This window comes from Nipponia nippon, unplaced genomic scaffold (genome assembly GCF_047370975.1).
Source record: "Nipponia nippon isolate SJK-2023a ecotype South Korea unplaced genomic scaffold, ASM4737097v1 scaffold_16, whole genome shotgun sequence".
NCBI lineage: Eukaryota > Metazoa > Chordata > Aves > Pelecaniformes > Threskiornithidae > Nipponia > Nipponia nippon.
In genome coordinates, this window is record NW_028262332.1 from 250466 (window position 1) to 269460 (window position 18995).

General features: G+C 54.5%; 1 protein-coding gene across 1 annotated transcript in view; it reads right to left on the reverse strand.

Annotated features, from left to right (window-relative positions):
* Nucleotides 1-385: 385 nt before the first annotated feature.
* Nucleotides 386-18995, reverse strand: part of LOC104018393 (dual specificity testis-specific protein kinase 2-like) — a 31580-nt gene continuing 12970 nt past the window's right edge. The window contains exons 2-9 of the mRNA XM_087753082.1: nucleotides 15083-15282; nucleotides 10385-10506; nucleotides 10181-10229; nucleotides 9292-9441; nucleotides 7114-7287; nucleotides 6444-6527; nucleotides 5273-5359; nucleotides 386-3828 (exon numbers count right to left, since the gene is read on the reverse strand). Of these exons, the coding sequence (XP_087609208.1) occupies nucleotides 3727-3828; nucleotides 5273-5359; nucleotides 6444-6527; nucleotides 7114-7287; nucleotides 9292-9441; nucleotides 10181-10229; nucleotides 10385-10506; nucleotides 15083-15271 (957 nt within the window). The 5' untranslated portion in view covers nucleotides 15272-15282 and the 3' untranslated portion in view covers nucleotides 386-3726. The remainder of the gene's footprint in view (nucleotides 3829-5272; nucleotides 5360-6443; nucleotides 6528-7113; nucleotides 7288-9291; nucleotides 9442-10180; nucleotides 10230-10384; nucleotides 10507-15082; nucleotides 15283-18995) is intronic.

Sequence of the window (18995 nt, forward strand, 5' to 3'; positions counted from 1 at the left end):
CTGGGGAAGGGAAATCATTTCACTGTGGCTTGGTCCTCTTGGCTTGTGGGCTGCTCGGGTGGAAAAGATGAATCCAGCAGCCTCTGCACTGTGCACGTGCTGCTGCTGCTACCTTGTGCCCACCCAACCGAAGAGAAGGGGTGACACCAGCTGAGCCTGCCACAGATCGAGGGCACAGGGGGGCAATGGACTCAAAATAGCACTATCTCCTAGGTAATACTCTTCTGTAAATTACTTTTAACTAAAGGTTTATTATGCCAGCTCTGCTGACAGAGCGTGAAGCTGTTTGTGTAGTTGTGTTTGTGCCTATGCTTGGAAACACGGCATTTTGGCAGCAGCACTGAGCAGACCCAGGATGATGAAACACAGCAGCCAGGGCTGATGTGGAAAAGAACCACTAGACTTTATTCCCAAATGGCATTTATAAAAACTAACAAACGAAGACACAATGGAGGACGCGGGAATGCGTGGCCCATGGGGTGCAGCATGGCCAGGTCTGTGCCGTCGGCACCTGCGGAGCAAGCGGCCAACAGAGGGAAGAGACGCAGAGGAGGCAGCTCCTGGCCAGGTCCAGCAATGGCGAGCCTGCTGCACCACCCAGGCCCTCCACCCACCATCGCAGTTGCTTCAGTTCAGTGCCAGGATTCCGAGACATGAAATTCAACCACTGACCTGGACTTTGCGTGAGACTGGCGTGGGGAAGCCAGGCCCTGCGCTCCCAGCACAGGGGCTCGTACCTGGAGGGCAGCTCAGCAGGTTTCCCATGCTCGCCTCTCCCTCCAGCTCTGACCAGTACAGAGAAACTCTTGGTCCACGAGATGCACCAGACAAATTCCCAGACCACCTCTGTTCTCTGCAGACTCCCAACATTGGCTTTTCTAGTTCACATGGTGCCTGCAGACAGTCTCGGTCCCACCTGCCCCTGCAGCAGGCACCAAAGGTCCTTCTAGCAAGGACCTGATATCCTTCAGTCACCTGAGATCCACCATGAGCGTGATGGGGCACATGGCAAGCCCAGAAGAAACAGTTCTGATCCATCGCAGCTCAGACCGTGCTGGCTAACGCTATCCTCTGTGCTCTGTGCAGTAAAATATCCCCCCACCCCCAGATCTATTTAATCCTTGAGCAGGTTTCTTACCCCCAAGCAGTGAAATAAAACCAAAAGATCTTCCTTCATACCACAGCATCACCAAAGCATACACAACTCCATGTGCCTTTTGCCCCACGGTTGTTGCTCTGCAGGACCAGTCAGATGTACGGCTGGAGGAAGGATCAGCCCGGCCTGCGGCAGGGCACCAGTAGCACCAAGCCTTGCTGGTCCTGGGAAGGGGGTGGCCAGCAGGGAAGCAGCCCTGCAGGAGAGTGCCCCTTCACCCCACAGACACCTTCACCCCATAACAGGCCATCTGAGGTATGTTAAGGGATCTTCCTTTAGTCTGCTCTTGTGCAGGGGGGGCAGAGGAAGAGCAGACCCCAGCTTGGCAGACCAGGCAGCATGGGGCAGGCTGGGGAAAGGCTTTGCGAAAGCAATGCATCTAGCCAGGGACTGAGACGAGGAGGACAGCTACCCTTCATCCACAGTGGCCTTTGGAAAAGGCTTTGTATCAATGCTTTGGGTGTTAGCACGTACTGTTGGATTCCTCATTCTCAAGCCTGTTCCTCTATGGAAGAAGAGCCCAGGGGAGCCTGGGAAGCCTTAGGAGGTTGCAGTTAGCTCCTCAGGTCCATCTCCTGGTAGGCAAATATGCACCCTGTGGTTTTCGTCCAACACATTGCTGTGATGCTGCTGGTGGCTGGCTCTCACTGAGAGACACACACATATGTCAGTGCTGTTTGCACTGCTGTTGCAGTCCACTTCACTCCACTGGTCTGAAGTTCCCAAACTCGTGCAAGTCAAAAAGTGGCCACTCTCCCTCCTCCAGGTTGAAAAGCTTCCCTTATTTTCAGTCCTCTGCTTCCCGAGGTTTTGCTTCCCCCACACCGGCAGTATCCAGCTGGGATGAAGGTATTTGCTGGGCAGTTTACTGTTGAGCAGGTTTCTTGTGCAAATAAGTCAGTATCCCACAAAAGCACAACGGCACCTCTGGGGAATGAGGAGCTGCAGAAGCCCCTGGAGATGTGGCTGAGCTGGTGACCCTGGTGCCATTCAGCGCATTTCATGCCAGCTCCCAATTCCTTATGATCCCTGGTGAAAATGCACCATGCTTCTCCACCACGCCTCTGTCCCAGCACACCACTGACACTCCCTTGTGCAGGCACCACGGCACGGAGACGTTGGGCTATACATGAGACCAAATCCAGCCCCAAGAGCTTGAGATGAGGCCCCCAGGTAGGTCTACCACTATGTGGGAGAACAGCCTTCAAGCTGTAGGCTGAAGGCCCATTGGACTATACACTGTACAAATACTTTTTGGTGGACAGATGAATGATCCTTGCTCCAAGAGCTTACAGTCTACAAGAACAGAGCCACAGCTCCACCACTATACAGACATTACACCTATTTACACCCACAAACATTTTGGTCCCAGCAGAACATGTCTTTCAGACCAATGGCCCAGCAATCAGCTGATCTGGGGGCAGGGACATGACTGCTCACTTACTTCTCTTAACTTGCAATGCCAGACCATTTCTAGCCATTATTCTTTCCACCTCTGGTTTGGATCCGCAGCCCCAGCACCCTCCTCTGGCCCACAGAAGAAAACATGGTATTAAAACCAAGTCCTTTCCTGGCTGCCTGAGCCCTGGGGCCCGGAGGGTGCCCCACATGGCCAAGGAGGCGATGGGTGCTGGGCCAGACAGAGAAATGGGGGAGATGCTGGATGATGCTGGACCCAGCTCTCCCCCGTTTCGGCCTCACAAGCTGTTGTCATTGTGCTCGTCGCCGTGTTTGCAGCGGGACGAGAAGCGGGGAGGCAGACCCCTCCATCTTTGAGCCCCAGTCAAGGGCGGCGGGGAGAAATCCAGACTGCCGTGATGCTGGGACATGTGTCTGACAAAGCTTTTCTGAGAGGAGATATTAGTCGGTTAGTTCCTATCTCGATAAGGCACACCCTCCCCATCGCCTCGGCCGGCGCAGGTCGGCACCCGTGGGTGGCCCCAGCTGACTCTCCAAAACCTTGCCGGATGCCTCCGTGCCTGGGTGCGCCCTGAGCGCGATGCCGGGAGACCCAGCCAGAGACCTTATGGAGCATGCCTGTTCCCGCAGGGCTGCCGGACGGCTGCTTTAAGGCTTTGAAATATAAGGCGACCCCGAGGCTCACCAAGCACCCCAAAGCCCCTCTCCTTCACACTGCACAGGTCCCAGCCCCCCAAGAGGTGATTTCCCAAGGCCGTGGGGATGGAGAAAGGGAAGGCCCTGGGTCCGGGTGGCACGGGGAAGCAGGAGAGGACGATGTTTCTGTTGGGGATTTGGAAAGCATCCTCAGGGGAATTCAGGTCCCTCCAGGATCATTTGCTTTTAACAAGCAAACAGACAAAGGCTGCTCGGTGTCCTAATTACATCTGTTAAAAACCTTAGCTAGGAAAAATATACCCTTGGTAAGTACCTTCACCGTTTTTAACCATGTTTTCCACCCAAGAAATTAGAAACCGAGACTACGATTAAATAAACACCAGCACATCACTTAGCTCTTCCCTTCCCCACCTTCCTTCTTCACTCCTGACCCCCCAGACAGTTAATTTACAGTTTGGGCAATTTTCTGCCAAGCCTCACAGGAGGCAGGCAGCTCAGCCCGAAAGCTGATTGTCCCTCCTAGGCTCCAGGCTCTCCGCGACATCCTCCAACTCATCCAGGATTTCAGAGAAAGACGGCCTCTTAAATGCTTCCACCTGGAACGAGAAGGGAAAGCTGAAGAGGACACCCCAGACAGGAGGTGGGTGCTCTGCAGCAGCTCTGCTGGGTCCCCCAAGGCTGGGCAACGGCATCCATCCAGCATTAGCGCTGGTCTGGGTCACACACCTGCTGGTGGAGCCTCCTGGCATCACCACTTGGTGATCAAGGCCCAGGCTGCCGCAAACGAGCAGCCGCAGGACAGGGCCCATGGTGTGGTACAGCTCAAGCAAAGGCAGCGGGATGCCGCAAACCAGCCCGACATTCCCCGACCCGGACAGGGTGTGGGAACTGCTCGTCCCAAAGCCCACCCAAGCAGCGCAGGGGCAGGTGTTGTGCAGGGAAAGGCGGCAGGCCGGTATCAGGAGGGAGATGTGTCATTCCCTGAGCTTTTTCACGACAGTCAGGACCTGTCTTGTCTCCCTGATGCAGCTCATCCTCAGTGGGCCCTGATCCCCCAGCCCTGCCAGTGCCATCTGGGTGTACCCAAAGTGAGGGAGGTGGCCTGGGGCACCCCATCCCGCACCGGGCCATCCTGGGGCTGCCCTTTGAGCCTGACCCCATGGAGCCAGCCTGGGGGCTGCGCCAGAGACTCCCCAGACCTGCACATCGCACAAGGGCAGGGAAGAACAGCCCCAGGGGCCATTTCTGGCAGAAGCCTGTTATTATATCAACCTGCACTAGGAAGCTGCCCGTCAGAGATATGAGATCTGAACACATATAAATCTAAGCCAGTTGCTGACGTGAATCACTCCTCTGATTCAGGGTAAGTTATTCACACATCCTCGGGACCCAGGCAAGGATTTATTTCCATTTGCTGCCTTGAGCTCCTAGCAATTAGGCACATTATGATCACCCAGCTTCTCCACTCTCTGCCTGATTACTGCCTTTGTTTTTCTCTTCCTTTCAGAGATTAACTTGAATCCTCGCTTTTGCTCTGCTTTGCCTCCCGAGGCTTTGGGCAGACCCCAGCTTTCACCATTACCTTTTACGCTAAAGCAAGAAAGGTTCAAGAACTACGCTCTGATGATCTCTGTAACGCCAGGGCTGGTAACGGCAAGGCAGTGCCCTCCAGAGAGGATCAGCCGGGTGCCTCTGCCTGCGGCCTGGCCGCAGGAGGGACTGGACATCATCACCAACCTGCTTCCCACACTGGGGTCGACGTGCAAGGGAACAGGCAGGACCTTGGGACGTTTGGGGCTGTAATACACGAACTAAACACTGCTCCTAGGGGCAAAACCGCGCGGTGGATGAAAGCATACTGCTGCCTCAGGAAGATCTCATCACTTCACAGCTCAAGTGGCAGAGCCCTGTGGGCTAGCGCTGGAGCGGCAGGTTCAAGCTCTCCAGGGTTCACAACAATGTTGGTCTCCATCATACAAGTGTGATACAAACTCAATAAAACCAAAGGGGAAAAAAAAAAAAACCAAGCAAGTATCTCACCCGACAGCAGCTGGCAGCGAGGTCCATCACCCGCTTGGGGCATTCGCTGATCATCCCTTGGAAGGCAGCAACATCCAAGCCGTAATCCTGTGAGGAAGGGGGAAGAGTATGTAGAAAAGACTTCAGCTATAAAGTCCTTTAACAGCTCTTCATCCTTCTCAAGGTGTTAAAGCACAAAATGCTCATGGTTTAAAGCTTTTAGGGTCTCCATCACAGCTATTTTGCTGATGGCTATGCAAAGGTACCGGGGCAACATCAGCTCTGCAGGACTGCACCGATGGTAAATTGTTAGCAGAGTTGGGAGACTGCAGCATCCTTCTGCTTGCTCTGTGCTGTCCCTGCGGGGCAGTACGTGTCCTCCTGGAAAAGCTCAGACTAAGGCAAGAGCCACAAAGGCAGAAACCAGTAGAGGAACCAGCCCCAGGTGCTGAGCAGTGGCTGCTGAGGACAGGAACTGCAGATAATCTGGTCCTCCAACAGCAGCTGAGGGTTGGAAGGGTCCAGCCAGCTGCTGCCGTAACTACAGCTTTGTCCCTTCGGACCTCAGAGTCTCCGACACGTAATCCTCCTTCATCTTGTGAACACAGATGCAGCGTTAGCTCCTGTTCAGTCTCACAGAAACATGGAATAATCTCTGGTCACTGCAGGTTCTTTGCGTTTCTCCTTGGAAAGCAGCAATTTGCTGTTTTCCTGCTGGATTTTTCACCCTTGTTCAGGATAAACTTTCCCTTCCCACTTTGTGGAAGGGAAATGTTGCAAATGTTGAAACAAGGAAGGCCATGTTTTTAGGGAAGCTCACTGTTTCCACATGAACTGTGCAGTCACTGCAGCCTATCCGTAAGTAAACGTTTGTGATGAAAGTTGTGTTTCACCCGCCACTCCAATGGAGAAGGTGAAATGTAAAAGCGAAATGAAGTATTTGGAATTAAGGTCTTTAAACAGAAGTACTTCATCTCAAATTGTTGATCTAACAAAAGTTTTGAAACTATAGATGGCACTGAACTCTTGTGCACTGAAAATTTTGAGATCAGATTTTCTCATGGAAAAACCTCTAGAGAGAAACCCGAGTGCGAACACATACATGTGTGTACAGGTCGGTCTGGTCCAGAGGGAAGCCACAATCTGATACCATGGAGAAAACACCATTAGATTTGGCTGTAGGAATCATTACCTGAGTCCTGGGAAGCACTTCGGGGTCAGCTGGGATCCTGCCCAGGATTTCGCAGAGGACAATGCCAAAGGAAAACACGTCCACCTGCAGGAGGGGTGGGAGAGCGGGAGGTGGGACAGGGCATGCACAGAAGCAAAGCATGAGAAAGGGGAGTACCAACGACAAGGTCCTTCCAGCAGTTACGCAAAAGCCCATCAAAAACGCCCATCAGAGATGGAGGCAGCAAACCCCTAAACTTCTGGGCTTCTGAACCCACCCAGAAACACCACAGCCCCACTTGGAGCCCAGCCTCATCTTTGGGAAGCCTGGGCCCACGCTCTTGTTCAATGTGTCTGGTGCTTCTCCCACAGCTCTGGCACCCCCACAGATCCTGCAACAGGCTCATCGGGCTGGAACTCATCAAGCGTCTTCCTCAGAGAGGCTTCACTGTGTTTGTCCACAGCAGCAATCCATTTCCCTAAAAGTTTAACTTAACAAGGCCACATAAGGAACTTCCAAGTTGCTAAGCAGAGCATTACTGAGCAAAGGTCCAGGTAGCAGGGCAACGTTTCCTGGGGAAGGAGGGAAGGGCTTTTCTGCTGTTGGGACATGTCACCAGCAAGCAGAGACATCCCCCACGCTCGCTCGGGAGCTCTGAGGATGAACAAGGAGCTGGGAAGCAGCGCCATACCTTCCGGTCATAGGGCTCTCCCCGCAGCATCTCAGGAGCCATCCAGAAAGCAGAGCCCACCAGAGACAGCTTCCTCTCCACATCCTTCACAGGCAGCTCCACCACCTCCCTGGCCAGCCCAAAGTCAGTCACCAGTGCTTCACGGCCCCGCGGCGTCACTCGAATGAGGCAGTTCTGAAAGGAGCCCATGGGGCACGGCATGAGACGCCAGCGAGGAAGGGCCTGGACGCTTCACTGAGCAGCACCTCGCCAGCCCTCAGCCCCACCTCGCCGTCACAGGCTCTCCCCTCACCAGAGACCTGCGTCCTGGCAGCACACACGGAGTGCGCGGGGCAGGTTTGGGATGGACCGATCATATCTGAAGCCAGGACAAGTCCTTTGAAGAAGTGGTTCAACAAACATGATGATCCACGTCCTTTTATCTGAAAGAAACCTCGAAATGTGCATGTCGACCCTGTTCACTGTTCAGCTGAAGGCGGGCAGGATCACAGCCACAGCCCTTCTCGCTGCCCACGGCTACACATCGCTAACACGGCTTTCTGGAGGAATTCCTATAAAATTATCTTAAGGTTTCTCAAAACCCCAGGGGTTTTGGCCTGTTCAGTTCCCCAGGATTTCCTCCTCAGCGTCTGCTCCCAGGGAACTAGCAGAAACAACAGGTATCTTCTCCAGATGGCTCTCACTAACAACTAGATTTCAAGTGAGCACATACACACTTCTCTCCTGTATCTTCAGCCATCATCACTGCGGGTTTCTTAGGTTTCCCTGGGGAGGGATGAACCTCTTTCAGGGTGGAACCACCTCAGCAAGACAGAAGGGACAGGCAGGGACCTCCAGCACTTCCCACAAGCAGATCTGGAAAGCTCCTGAGCTCATCAGTCACCACCAAATAGGAAATTACATCTCACCTGACTTCAGACCACACTGGCCAAGAAACCTGGGGTCAGAGTGAACCAGGCTCTTGCCTTGTCCTTGCCTGGTGTTTGCGATTTCATGGTTAATAACTGAGGCAAGTAAACAGCCTGACATGACAAAGGTGAGTTTCCTTCCTGTGCTGATGTCTCTCAAGACTGTAATGTTTGACCGGCTTCCCCACTGCCAACCTTCATCAATATTTCAAGTTTCTCTTAAAAAGCTCACAGAGCCCCAACAAAAATGGCTTGTAAGAGATACACCACCGCCTATCCAGCATCAACTGCAAGGGCTTGCAGGCTCCATTTCCACGAATCACCAAGCCAGCCTCTGGCGTCAGCTGACACAGATATGGTCCAGGCTGGTGGCCAACTCCTCAGCTCACATTCCCTGTGATATCATGGACACGCTGCAGATCCACCTGAGGTTTGGATAGTCTTGCCCAAGAGAGATCAACAAGGCACTGCCCCACCATGTTCCTACTGCCATACCAGTGGCAGAGGAAGGGCCACATCAAAGCCTGTCCCCATGGACAAACCTGAGAATGGCAAAGCTGTTGATGGGGGCTGCTCCTGCCCCCATCAAGCAACGTGAGCCCACGCTGAGGAAAGCAGCCTCCCAGCCAGAGGGCCAATACACCAGGAACATGATGTGCCTTTGTGTTACACCCAAAGCCTGTCTCCAGATGCCAGTTTTCACAGCTGGCACGCTGCCACCCATGGAGGTGACCATCCTAAAATTAGTGACCTGGACCCTCTGCATCAAGGAAGAACAACTTCCCTGGGCTTGAGTGAGGAGATGCACATCTCCTGAACTCTGCTGGTGCTCTGCACACAGACAGGGACCAGCTCACATGGCACTCGCTCCCAGAACCTGTGACCAGCTCCTGGTAGCAACAGCTTCCTCCTTGCTGTGAGCAGGAAAGGAAATCTCTAAATCTGGCAGAGCTTCTCCTGCAACTGTAGGCAAAGAAAACCACATGCAATCCTGCAGACATTTCCATCTGGTTTCTCTTCTGACAGCAACAGCACTAGGAGCAATATATTTTTATCTCTATCTGGGTCTCCTGCTTGGCAAGCGATGAATGCAATGTAATGACAGGTTTTATCAAGAATGCTTCCTTGCCTGCAGAGGGATTAGCGTGGAGCAGAGGGCCAGCATGGGGCCTGAGGCCTCCTGGTTACAGCCCCAAGGGGTCCCTGTGTGGTCCCCTAACACAGCCACCTTCAGCAGTCCAGGGGTGACATCCCCTTTCCAGCTGCGTACCTTGGAGTTGAGATCTCGGTGGTAGATGTTCTTGGAGTGCAGGTAGATCATGCCTCTGGTGATGTCAGAAGCTAAGTCCACTTTCTCCTTCCACGTCAAAGCAATGTCTTTGCTGGCCAGGAGCTCCTCCAGGCAACCCCCATTCACGTACTGTGAACAGAGACAAAAAGCGGGTAGCTGTGCAGCCAGACACGGGCTCCCCTGGAGCTTCCCGGCTGCTGAACCCTCCCTCGCCAGCCCAGGAGGCCCTCCTTCGGGATGGAGGTTGGGAATGCCACCGCACGCAGGGGCCCCTGTGTGGGGCATGGTGCAAACACCCCTCCTGGCACAGCAAGTCACTGCCGGTCTCTGGGCTCTTCCCCACTGCAGGGACGGCTGTAGAAGCCATGGTCCTCACTCACGGACAGCAAACTAGAGGCAAAAAGCTTGGTCAACGCCTTCTGCCATCAACAGCGTAGGAACAAGGTGAGACCTCCCCAGTACCAACCCAGGCTTTTCCATTAGACCACACTACCATTCCAGAGCCACCCTGGAGATCCTGCCACTCTCCATCTGCTTTACTTTCTACTCCTGCCCTCCATCCCTGGCTTCTCTTCTCCCTGCCAGCCGGCCCATTCTGGCCCTTTGGTGGTACCAAGCCAACCTGAAACACTTTTTGGCTATCCTGCCTGAATCTCATTGCCCTGCAGTGACTGTGCCCCGATCCAGCTGTGACCAGCTGTGGGGCAGAAAGGACCAGAAGCCCCTCTGAGGCAAGTCCAGAGCCATTCATGGGCGCAGGAGACGGGCGGGTGCAGGTATGCATTACAGGATATCTGCCATCCTCCCTGCCAAAGAACCGCAGGGTCCTTGCCTGCCCACAGCACACTTACAAGCAAGAAACCTTTACCTCCAGAATGGGGTACAGCTTGTCATCCTTCACGCATATCCCAAGGTACCTAAGCAGAAGAACACACCACAAAAAAAGAAAAGAAGCCGTCAAGGTTCAGCTCAATCCCTCATTGCAGAACTGCTTTAGTTCCAAGCCAACTCCAACCAAGCCAACTCCAGCCCCCGCCAGTGCCCCCTGCTCATGGCCGGAGGATGCGCCCACCTGACGATGTTGGGGTGGGACAGCTTCTGCAGCAGGCTGATCTCACGCACAATCACCTCTTGGTCCACGTCGTTCTTGTAGATCTTCACCACCATCACTTTACAAGCAGCAGCCTGGGTCACCTGGAGCCGAGGTTGGAGCAGGACATCTCTTAGCTTCCAGAGGTCTGCCAGCCCCTCTGAACGACAGCATCGCTTCCCAACCAAAGGCCTGGATCTCATTTCCCCGCTGCCCAGAGCTTTGCACAGCCATTTGCACAAGTGCAAGGTGCTGTCCCTTCCACATAAGCTCCACTCCAGTGATGCCCACCTGGGCGGCTGGGGACAGCCAGGTCCCTCCTGTCCCAACACATCACAACACTATTTCTCTGCCAAAATTTGTGTGTTCCTTGGGCTGGAGCAGTTTCTCAGCCCGTACCAGGTTACCGCAGAGCTGACCTTCTCCCCTCCAATGCCTTGCCATTCAATGTCCCTTCCCAACCGCAGCCTGCCCCACATCTCCATCCCTCCTTCCTACCTGGGTCTGATCCCTGCACAAGGCTGCTGGCCACACTCCTCATCCCCAGTTCTTCCTGCAGCCCTGCCCGTGGCCATCCCCACGGCCATCCCTCCTCCACCCAGGCTCTGCCACAGACACAACAAAGAAAGCGCAGAGCCAGCGCATCTCTCCCCCACATCCCAGGACAGAGGTCCCGTGTCTGCTTCCCGGCCACATGCTAACCTGAACCTCTGCTATGGATTACCACCCAAAATTTCATTCCTAGGGCTTCCCCTGGGCAGGGATACTGGAAGCAAAAGAACAGAAGACAAAATGCTCTTCCCCGCACCTTACAACACTGAACAGACTGAGCAGGCATTTTTAGGAGGAAATTTTCTGTCCCCTGTGGAGGCGCCAGGGTTGGGCAGTAGGACACGTAGGCTGCAGGACATGCAGGGGTGCCCTGGCACTCAGCCCCGACAGGACCACCCAGGGTCTCTGCGCTGCAGCTCACGTTAGCTGGGCTGACGATCCAAACAGCAGTTTCCAGACCACATCACAGAGCATTGTGGTACTTTAACATTTCCATCCTCAATGAACATCTGTTTTAAGGAGACTCATGTATCAAGTGTGGCCCACACTGATGTTCTGACAGCTCCCCTAGGACTAGCAGAGAATCCAGCCACGTGTTTAATTTTCTCTCATCTTGAGGTTTTTGGGTTTTTGTTTGTTTGTTTTAAGGGGAAAATAGTTTAGACACAGCATGAGCTGGCTTAAGAGCAGCACTCTGAGTCCCAAAGTGTCATCCCTTGCTCTCTGTGATGGTCACCCTATGGATAAGGTTACTAGCCCAGGTGAGGGAAACAAAGGGCTGCATGTAAGACCCAGCTGGGCTGGAAGGAGAGAAAGGTTCACTATAATCAGGGTCACAAAACAAACTGCCTTGGGAGCAACATGAACTGCTGCTTGCTTTCTGAAGGAATGCAACCTGATAGTCAATGTTATCGCTGGAATAACTCTGCCTGTCTGCTCGAGCAGGTCGTAAGGACCAGGGCTCTGACACCCTCACCTGATGGGAGCTCATAACCACAGACTGTGGGTCACTAATCAGGGGTAACTGATTATTAACTGTAATTGCACAGATGTAAATATAAGAGATGTTATCAATCATCTTTGCCCAAAGACTGTGAGTGCCCTTATACCCAGGACAGAGTACAGGGAGCAGCCGAAATCTGGAATAGCTGAAAATCTTTAAGAAGAGCTAATACTGAGTTTCAGTGAGACCTATTCGCTCTGCACAAACTCTGGTGGAGACACTGAGCTTCCAGATGAGGCTGATGTCCCAGCTGGACACCAGCAGAGTTCACAAACACTGCCTGGCCGGTGGAGTCGGCGAGCACTGGAAGGGTTCCTGCCCACAGGGCAATGCAAAGTCCAGCCTGGTCCGGAGGAGAAATGACTGAAAAGCAACGGTAGACCCACACCCAAAAAAAAGTAGTGGGAGAGATGGGCAAAGGTAATGGGCTCAGAAGGCCTCTTCCAAGACCACAGGCCCTAAGACTTTGCTCTGGCCAACCTGGAGCTGCCCTTGGTCTGCTCTGAATCACACAAAGTGTCCAGTTTTGTCCTGGATCAGTGTGAGAACCAGCAAAGTGCAGAGGGGCCTCCAAAGTATTCTCATTTCACGATAATGAGTGATGAAGGGTAAAGATCTGGTGTCATCCTTGAGTGGAGAAATAAAGGTGAAAATCTGGCACTGGAAAACTGCAGAAAGCCAGAGAGTGGGACTGTGCTTCCTAACGTGTATGAAGGTTTTTGAGGGCCAACAGAGAAGGAGTTCACTCAGAGGCTCCCTTTGGGCAATGCCTTAAACCAGCCTCAGAAAAAAGAAGTCACCGTTGCCTTTCTCTCCTGCTTTTGAGCACCTCAGATCCCGATGTAGGAGAGAACTGCCAATGAAAGAAGCGTCATGCTTTCCCTGAGAGAAACTCATACTTGAACAGCTCATTAGTGCACATCAGAAAACTAAGGCAGAGAAAGAGGGAAAGTCCCTTGTGCCCAGGTCATGCAATACCTGACCCACAGAGCAGAAGGCTGAGCACAGATCTCTTGAGTCTGAGTAGAACCAAGTGAATCCTCCTTCCTCAGCCAACCCACATATAACAACTGCTGAGAACGGGCTTAATCGAAGGACGAAGGAGGGCAAAAGCAGCAGGCAGCCAGCACAGGCAGTGCCAGCACTTTGGGGAGTCTATGTCCTTGCTGTGGGAGCACTTTGGAAGACAGCATCTGTTGGCAAAGAGCTTCGAAGGACCATCACCAGTGGTGCTTCGCAGCAGGAGTGCTGCTGTTCAGGGCTACGGGTCCACAGGGGACTGGCTGACCCAAGAGGACCACAAGTCATCAGAGCACTCGGTTACGGTCGCGCTCGAGTCCCCAGACAAATGTCAAGTCCCCACAAAGGACTGTCCTTGTCCCAAGTCCTCCTCCGCTGTCTTCTGACTATTTGACGCATAGCATTTCATTCAAACTTTATTTTTTTTACATTTCTTTTTCTGCTTCTACTTCAAGAAGTTATTTCATTTTCATTCAAGATCCGTGTCTCCAGCCTGCCTACTGCTGGAATTTCATTCACTGCCAGGGCAGGAGGAAAATGTCACGCACGGAGGAAACAGCAACTGTTACTATGAAAATCTGCTAGATAAAGGAAAGAGAAAGCGATGGCAACGGCACGCTGCGTAGGTGGGGAAAGCAATTACTAGAGGGAGGCTGTGGTGGGGAGAGGTATTTGTCATGCATTGCTCCAGTCTGCAAAGAGCTGCCGTAGACCTTTGGCTGGAGATTCCCCTTGAACAGCTTTAGCGCACTGTCCCTGGGCCTGAAGTTCACTCAAAGGCTTTCTCACAGCACCAAGCCCAGATGCAGTAGAGGAGGAGACCGAGCCTTGAGAAAACAACGTGCGTTTATCTATCCGACTTGCGTATTTTCTGCGGTTCCATGGCCGGATCCTGCCAGCCTGGCTCCAGTAGTTTCAACTGGCCACATGCGCCTACACCAGCCAGGGATCTCACCCAGAATACGTCAGAGTACTCCTCGGGCAGAAGCATCTTATGCTGGCCCAGGAGAAACGTGCAGTCATGATGTTTGTCACGGGGCCGGTCAAGCTAAGGAGCTGAAGGCATTGGTAGAGTCAGGCCCAATTTTTTTCCACTGGGTCTGTGTCACATCCCAACAACCGAGACCAGTGGCAGCAGCCACATTCTGGAGGGCTGCTGGGAGGAGAGATAAGGTGGACAAACCTGGCCACACTGCAAAGCAACATGGCATCTGCTGTCAGAGAAGAAGGCCAAGTCTCGCTTCCAAACGTGATGAACCTCCTTTTGCTTTGCTCTTCATAGAGCAGCAATCACCGAGGGCTGCAAGGAAAGAGCCCCAGGTCCCACCCGCTCCCCCCAGATAAGCAGTGGCACTCCCAGGCTGAGGAGCAGCGTCGGAGGGGGAGCATAGCTGGCAGCACCCCGGATCCTGTGCTTGCTCAGAGAGGGTTAAACAAACTCCCACACCAGTGGAGCTTGGTGCAGCGAGTGACTCACAGCAGCCCCAGGGAGAAAAGCGGTTTTGCTTTGGTGACACACCATCCGCATCATGCACTGGCTTGCAGGAAGGCAGCAGAGGCAGAAGTGGATGGACCAGCAGCCTGTCCCAGCCTGACCCCGCTCCAGGTCCCCTGCTCTTCCCCAGCATCATCGTAACAGAGAGGGGTGACAGCACTGGCATCTCCACGGCATGTGGGTGGCAGGTATTCTGGGAGACACACACAGCTTTTACGTTCTTTTCCTCTATATATTTTGCTACAGTTTTGACAACAAAACCTGCACAGAGCATAAATATCCCCTAATCTCATCCAATACCCAGTTTAGCTCCCCGACAAGCCTGTTGTATGGCTAGATGACAGTATGAATGAACATTGATTGATCGAGTCCTCCCATCTCCTTTTTCACTATGGAAGGGGAGATGTGAACCAAAGGCGGTGTGCTAGGCACGCCAAGTGGGGCGTCCTTTCCTTCCTCGGCCCATCCAACCTGCCAGAGTGAGCGGGGAGGGATGAAGACGAGGAAATAAGCTCGGGGCCAGGTTCCTCAGATGAGGAACACCTACACAGCCTCAGCAGCCGCTCAGCTGCTCTCACACAGATCGTGGGCTGCCTGCACGTCAGCTTACCTTGTAGACCTTGGAGAAGAAGCCGCTGCCTATCAGCTCGGCGTTGAAGTTTTCCCAGAACTCCAGCTTCCTGACAGCCGTGCGCAGCCTCTGCCAGCGGTCCACGTGGTAGTAGGTGTCGGACGACTCGCCATAGTACTGCATGGGGCCGGAGGGCTCCGGTGCGATCAGCCCTGCCTCGCACATCATAAGGGCAGCAGCTGAAACACAGCGTATTTCACAGTGAGCCAACAGCGGTATTTGGACATCAAACAAATACCTGCACTAGAGACCAGGACTGGACGACGCCTCGGGAACAGAGGGAGAGGAGACGAGGCACCGGGATGATGCACCCTGCAGCACACGTTGCAGTGGGAAGCACCCATGGGCACTGTCTCCTGGATAAGTCACCCTGGGCTTAGGCCTGCCTTATGCAGGTTGTATTCGGACTTCTTTAGACTAGGACTTAAAGATGTCAAATTAGCATATATTCACTTATACCTTCTAAAGGTTTCCAGCAGACAGGATGCATGACTTTCAACACATGATAGTGCAGCCCAGGAAAAGTCCAGGGGACTGAGTCTTGCTCAGCCAGCTTATGTTGGGGTAAAAGCCACTGTGTCTAAATTGGGCTTTTAGCATAGGTGACGTGCCACAGACTAATGCCACATCCGTCACCCCAGAGCCCTAGGCAGGGCTCAGCTACTCCTGCAGACAGAGGGTCACAGCTTGAGTCTGCCAGCAGGAGACACTCAGTCTTCAAAGGCTCCTCACTGGGCAGGTGCCTACAGCTCACTGTGAGCCCCACAGAATCACAGAACAAGGAAAGGCCTCAGCAACCCTCCTCCTGTCTGTGTATCCCAAATTTGACTCCAAGCCCCAAGTGCTTGGAGCTAAACTGTCCTCCTTTTCCACTGCTCCGATTCTCACGCTTCCCTCTCCAGTCCCCTCCCTCCATTCCTCTCTCTGCCTTGTACAGCACCAGGCTCACACTCCCCAAAGCCATATGCCATCCTTCCCCCTCTCCCGCATCACTCACCTCTAGTTACTTCCAAAAATGCAGGTCTTTTTGGCTAGGTTTGGCAAAATCTGCACCAAGATGTGCATAAAATATTTGCACCAGCCACCTCATCCACCCACATCCAGCCGAGATCCAAAGAGAGAGCTGCCAAACGGGGACAGACAGATGTGGTGGCAGGGCTAAGCAAGGCAAGCTAATTCAGGGAGAGCCGAGGGCTGGGACATGGGGCAGGCATGCAGACAGTACCGAGCAGGGCAGGGATCCCTGACGCAAACAGCAGGCAAGCTCCAGGCTGAGACTCAGGGAGCTACAACGCAGGGGAGCACCAGCACAAACTGCTGAAGGCAGCCAGACCCCAAAGTTGCCACCACAGGACAGCCCCACACAGACTGCAGGAATCCAGTCCCAGCAAAACCAACACGGCACGTGGGCTCCTACCTGACTGCATGGCAAACACCTGCAGGACCAAGGCCCCAGAACTGCTCACGAACAGGGGAGCCCATGGCTGTGATCGGTAGAGAGCACTCAGATCAGGCAAGGCACATGGAAGAGGTTACAGGGCCACACACAGCTTTACCCCTGCTCTGGCCCAAGGACAGGCAACCAAGGAACATCCCATGCTGGGACGCAGTTGCAGGGACCTGCCTGGAGGTTTTTGCCTTGGGACGGCCACTGCTCCTGCAGCCAGCACCGTCTGAAACGTAGCCGTGCCCGGCCCCGGCCCATCCAGCCTGCACCCCGGTGCCGCGCACTTGGCACAAGGGAAGACGAGACTCGTGCAGAAGCAGGGGACAGGACTCACATCCATCACGCTCAGCGCTGCTAAAGGCACCCCGCTCTGGCTGTGTCACTGAAGGCATTACCTTCCCACAAGGACGATTCATCCAGATTCTGCAAGGATCTCTCCCTCTCTGGTATGCAAAACAGCCCAGCTTTGGCAGGGCTTAGGGCACGGGTGCAGCAGGGCAAGGCACCAGCACAAGCTGGTGGTGCAGCAAAGGGCTTTTATTGCCCAAGGCCATGCTCAGCATGCAGGGCCGAGGAGCAGGAGGGCTGACAGTCAGCGAGACCGGAGGAGCTCCTCCACATCCTGGCCAGGACATAAGGGGATGCTGACAGGGTCTGAGGGATCCCACTGGCCCCAAACCACCAACAAAACATGGAGAAGGAACGGCCAAGGGTCACCCTGAGCATCGGACCCATCTTTGAGGATACACTCTCAGGGTTTAGCCACTCCTGCCCCCAATCCTGGGACCCAGGTTTGCCTTCTCCTGCTGTGTGGATGGCAAATGAGTAGCACAGCAAGCCACAACCTCACCCCGGAGCGGCGGTCACTCACCGGCAGTGCTGTGGCGAGCACCCCCAACTGCTGCTCTAGCCACCAGACACTTACCCAGCAGGCTCCGAAAGCCTTCGGTAACAAAAGACAGAGAAAGAGGAGCCTTTCCTCGGCAGAGCAGTGCACCCATGGGTGCCCTGATCCCCAGCCACCTTGGAGCCCCTCCTGCCTGCAGGGTGACCCGGGCACAGGCGCGACAGGTCCCCCCGGGCAAGGCAGGCTGCCTGGGGCTGCCTCTTCCACAGGGAATGGTTTCCTTCTCAGAGGCCCCTCTGTTCAGTGCTTTTCCCACGTACCGTCTCCTCCCGCCATGACCTAGTTCATCAATCGCCTCTTTGTCCACTAAAGAATCCCTGCAGCATCCCCAGCACGCCGGGAACGGCCCCTCGCATTATGCCGCTGAGTGGGACCCGAGTCTTTATTTTCTTCTTATAAATGCGGCTGTTTGTCCCCAGATTAGTGCTGACACGTAGGCTGGGGGGAGAAAACGGCCTTTCAAAATGCCAAGATTTATTTGAAGGCTTCCTAGGAGCCGGGGAGGGAGTGGGAGAGGGTGGGAGGACGGGGAGCGGGAAGGGCGGTCGTGGGGGACAGCCCGCAGCCCCAGGCAGCAGGGCAGGGCGCATCCTCGTGTCACCAGCAAGGTTCAGAGCACCCAAAGCCAAGCTTTTGTCTGAGCAGGCAAAGCGCTGGGGCAGCTGCCTGTTTCCCCATTGCTCCCAGCTCGAATTCAACCCACGGGGGTGAGACCAGGCTCGGGGACAGGAGGAGGCTTGGCCCCTTCGAGGCTGCCCTGCCTGCAGGGAGAGGGGGGACAGAGGGGGGCCATGGTACCACCGGCTTCCACCACCCTCTGGGGAAACTGCCCGTGGCCCCAAGCTTTCAGCTGTGCCCGCAGCAAGCGAGGAGCTCCCTCTGTACCCAGCAGCCAACGTGCACCTCCCAGCTCCCCAGGGCAGCGCGAAGCACCGAGGAAGCAGCTGGGAAATGTCTGGATGCTGTGAGCTGTCATTGCAGGGAACCCCCTCCTTGCCAGATTAAAAACATGAAATTAGCAGTCATTTTGAAAAGCAGACCTGGGGCACCATCTTCCTCTGGGCTTTCCTCGCCTGCAGACACCAGAGAGGCACCCGCACACCGCGGGGAAGGGACCAGCTCCCCAGCAGGGCTCGCTGGGGCTGCCCATGCTTGCTGCCATGCCAGTAACCAGCCCTGTGCATGCACCCTGCGAAAGCAATCGTGCAGCCAAAAGCGTGGCTCCGGTCCGACCACCACCGCTGGCTGCAGCCCGGGGAAGGGCCCAGCAGGAGCAGGCAGGCATCGGGGGGTTTATTCCCTCTTTTCAGCAGGGCAGCGCCCATGGCTCCCACGTAAGCCAACCACCCACCCGGCAGACCGGCTCTCCCAGACCCCTGCACAGCCGGGCATGGCCCCCGGCATCTACCCAGGCCCAGGCTCTGCTGCGAGGATGCAAACCCCAGGCTTCAAACTCCTCTTCTAGACAGCAAATTCTCCTGCAAAAAGGGAGGAACAGACTCTTCCTTCCCTCACCCGCCAGGCAGCCAACCTGCCTC